The sequence below is a fragment of the Dendroctonus ponderosae genome, unplaced genomic scaffold (assembly GCF_020466585.1).
Source record: "Dendroctonus ponderosae isolate FM_Combo_2020 unplaced genomic scaffold, Dpon_F_20191213v2 Dpon_F_20191213_6, whole genome shotgun sequence".
Taxonomy (NCBI): Eukaryota; Metazoa; Arthropoda; class Insecta; order Coleoptera; family Curculionidae; genus Dendroctonus; species Dendroctonus ponderosae.
In genome coordinates this window covers 2,966,879-2,969,818 of record NW_026018814.1, presented here as the reverse complement: position 1 = coordinate 2,969,818, position 2,940 = coordinate 2,966,879, and the positions used below count along the sequence as shown (strand labels likewise).

At 47.7% G+C, this 2,940-nt stretch overlaps 3 protein-coding genes across 6 annotated transcripts in view; 1 reads left to right on the top strand and 2 right to left on the bottom strand.

Annotated features, from left to right (window-relative positions):
• Positions 1–757, top strand: part of LOC109536293 (proteasomal ubiquitin receptor ADRM1 homolog) — a 9,846-nt gene extending 9,089 nt beyond the window's left edge. For 2 of the 3 annotated variants that reach the window (XM_019902447.2, XM_019902448.2), the window contains exons 7-8: positions 166–317; positions 377–757. In XM_019902447.2, coding sequence (XP_019758006.1) covers positions 166–317; positions 377–589 — 365 coding nt within the window. In that variant the 3' untranslated portion in view covers positions 590–757. The remainder of the gene's footprint in view (positions 1–165; positions 318–376) is intronic. The other variant, XM_019902449.2, reaches the window with a different exon arrangement.
• The window catches only part of LOC109536229 (inositol hexakisphosphate and diphosphoinositol-pentakisphosphate kinase), a gene marked incomplete in the record, with an annotated part of 23,906 nt that overhangs the window by 1,490 nt on the left and 19,476 nt on the right, over positions 1–2,940 (bottom strand).
• Positions 791–2,940, bottom strand: part of LOC109536290 — a 16,865-nt gene continuing 14,715 nt past the window's right edge. The window contains exons 4-7 of one of the 2 annotated variants that reach the window (XM_048667692.1): positions 1,895–2,046; positions 1,110–1,846; positions 903–1,059; positions 791–841 (exon numbers count right to left, since the gene is read on the bottom strand). In XM_048667692.1, the coding sequence (XP_048523649.1) occupies positions 840–841; positions 903–1,059; positions 1,110–1,846; positions 1,895–2,046 (1,048 nt within the window). In that variant the 3' untranslated portion in view covers positions 791–839. Of the gene's footprint in view, positions 1,060–1,109; positions 1,847–1,894; positions 2,047–2,940 lie in introns of both variants that reach the window. The other variant, XM_048667691.1, reaches the window with a different exon arrangement.

Genomic DNA, 2,940 nt, shown 5'->3' with positions numbered 1-2,940 from the left:
ACAGGAAAAGATTTAATTCGTCCGATCTGGATCTGTCGAATCAAATATCTACGTATCTGAACTGTACGGATAATCTGCCCGTGTATGGGGCGCTATTGTCGGCACTGCGTTTCTTTCCTCGCAAATACTAACAGTTTTTGATCATTGCCCAATGTGATTTTTCAGTGGATTTATCGTCTACCTTAACAGGAACCGCTCTGTCTAGCATCGTGGATAATCCGGATGCGTTGCAGCAGCTGCAAGACCACCTGCCGCCTATTGGGACCGCTTCTCAAGAGGCCCTGAAGACCACATTGAGTTCTCCTCATTTTCAGCAGGTAAGTAAAGCGCTAATCCACCAACAAGCTCTCATTGTTGCATCTATGCTGCGATCTAGGCGGTCTCGCAGTTTTCTAGCGCGTTGGAATCGGGCCAACTCGGTCCGGTCGTATCGCAGCTCGCGGTAAATCCCGAAGCTGTGGCGGCCGCCGCTTCAGGCAACATGCAAGAGTTCGTGAAGGCACTGGAAAAAGCTGATGCCAAGGAGAAGGCCGAATCTAAAGACGAGTCCAAAAAGAAGGACGATGACGACGAGATGCAGTTGGATTAGTGCCGTGTTCTGACCGTTGTCCGCCCGCTATGAGTTCATATTACTTTATGAAAATTAGCTTGATGGGTTTGCTGCGAATTGGGACACTTTAAAAGGTTGCAATGGCAAACAAAGTCAGTCTGTAATTTGTCAAAAATGTCAATAAAAATATAGTTTGGGTTTGCTTGATGGTGCGTTTTGCAAGTCTGTTTCACCTGCCTGTCACTCTGTGATAATGGTTTTATTTGCAAGAACTCATACACCCCTAATACTCTGTGGGACATTGAATTTGACTATAATACTGACAAATTGATAAACTTAACAAACTACTCACAATCAGTCGCATCGTCTCGATTCTTTCTCTTAAACAGCATCTCCGGCTCTAGACTGGGGACATGGGCAGTGGCCGCGCGCTTCTGGCAGCTTCCCACTGAAGCCGCATGCTCAGCCTCGTCCACTTTAGTGGTGGTAAATCGTGCGTTCCTGGTAGCCTAATGCAAAAACAGCGATTACCTTGTTCGCCAACTGCCTGAAGCCTTACCAGTTCCGTGGTTAAAGACGTTTTCCTCGGCATGCTGCCCGACGGTCTGTGAGTTTCGCTGCAGGGCTGCGACATTTGGGTGACAAACTGAGGCCTGCCCCTCCATGGCTCGTCCTGTCTGGCCGTGCTGGCATCTTGGAGGTTTTTGCTCCGCATCGGTACATCGCTAGCTCTTCTAAAGGCGCCTGCAGCTCCCAGTTGACTGTTGCTCACTTTGGACACGCGGGGAGGCTCGATGTACCCTTCCCTAACCAGAATGGAGCCCGGATTCCCGGTGAAATCCGTGCGATCCTTTTCGACTTTCTTAATCGTCCCCGTATTGAGGTTGCGCCCCAAGTCGATGTTGTCGCTCTTGGTGATGTCAAAGAACCGCTCCTTGCTGGTGGTCCATTTCTTCGTTCCCACATTGGCCATGTTGCAGTTGGACGCTTCCTTGTCGAAATCTTTCACCAAGTCCCTGATGTCGATGGTGTCGTCGGTTTTCCTGCTGTAGAGCGACTGAGCCCGCTTGATGTTGGACACCTTGCGCCCCTCCAGGTCGTTGCTGTAGAGGAGCACGTTGGCGCTAGATGGCACAATGGGGCCCGCATAGCCACCCAAGTTGGACCGCAGCGAGTTGCAGTTGTCCACCATGGCACTGGTGATGGTGCGCGTATTGTCGAAGTCAGGAGGCGGCGAGAAATCGCTGTGCTCCATTTCGGAGTCGTGGGAAACGGGCGTCAGCTCACCACTCTCCTCTGAAAATTGCTTTGGTCGATTTGGCACCCATGGGCTGCAGCAGTTACCTGGGCGACGCTGCATAGTAGCGTAGTAGTCGCAGAACTCTAGCGATCCGCAGCTGTCGCGATCGTAGGCGCCTAACGTCATCCCCAAGCGGCCCAAGTCGTCCAGTCCAGGCGCAGTGGGGAATATTCGGCTCAGGTCGTCAAGGTTCATGCTAAAACAGGCCATTCTATTGGTTACCAAGGGCATTGATAGTTACAGTTGACCAAATCTGCGCACGTGGCAGTTGAAATTGCAAGCCTACGACTGCTACTCATGCACGTTTTTACCTTTCTGTTGGAGTTTCTGAACCAGAGATTAGTAGAGAGATCGCCGATATGCAGCCGTAAGCTAGCGTCATCATGCGGTTTTCTCCCGAAACAAACACACAAGTTAGAAGTAGTGTAGGGGAGGTAAGTAGTGGGGCCGTGCGCCTCAGCAGTCAAACGCCAGCCGATTTGCGCTGGTTTCCAACGGTCAATAAGTGTTGATATATATATATATATATATATCAAACTGACATCGTGAGCAACGCTGTGGATTTGGAGCTGAATGCTCCGATATACGGATAACTACTCGAATTCAATGGATTTTTATTGAAAATCCGTGGGACTATTTAAAACTGGTATTTCCCACATTATCACATTTCCAACAACACCTTGTATACTTTTATAAAATACATTACATTATTGTATGAATAGTCCGTACTCCCTATAATCCGAACTACATACTCTATAATCCGAATTGATCAATTGTGTAAAATGATATGATATGTATAATCTGAACACCTGAATTTTGGTATTCGATCTGCTCTGCGCCGTTTAATTGTTTTCAGTACGCTGACGGATGTATGTATTAAACATCGTAAAAGATTGCTGCAAGGTACTTTTACAAGATGAAACATTTTACAATGTTGGTGAAAAGTCATGGGGTCAACTTCTTTTGAGACCTCTGACTGGGTAATTTACAAAAAGAAATACGTGATCTAGTCGAATTAGTGAACAGAGTGAATCGTGCTGGTGATGCGATAGATAAAACAGAAGTTGAAGAATGGGTGTTAAACAAAATT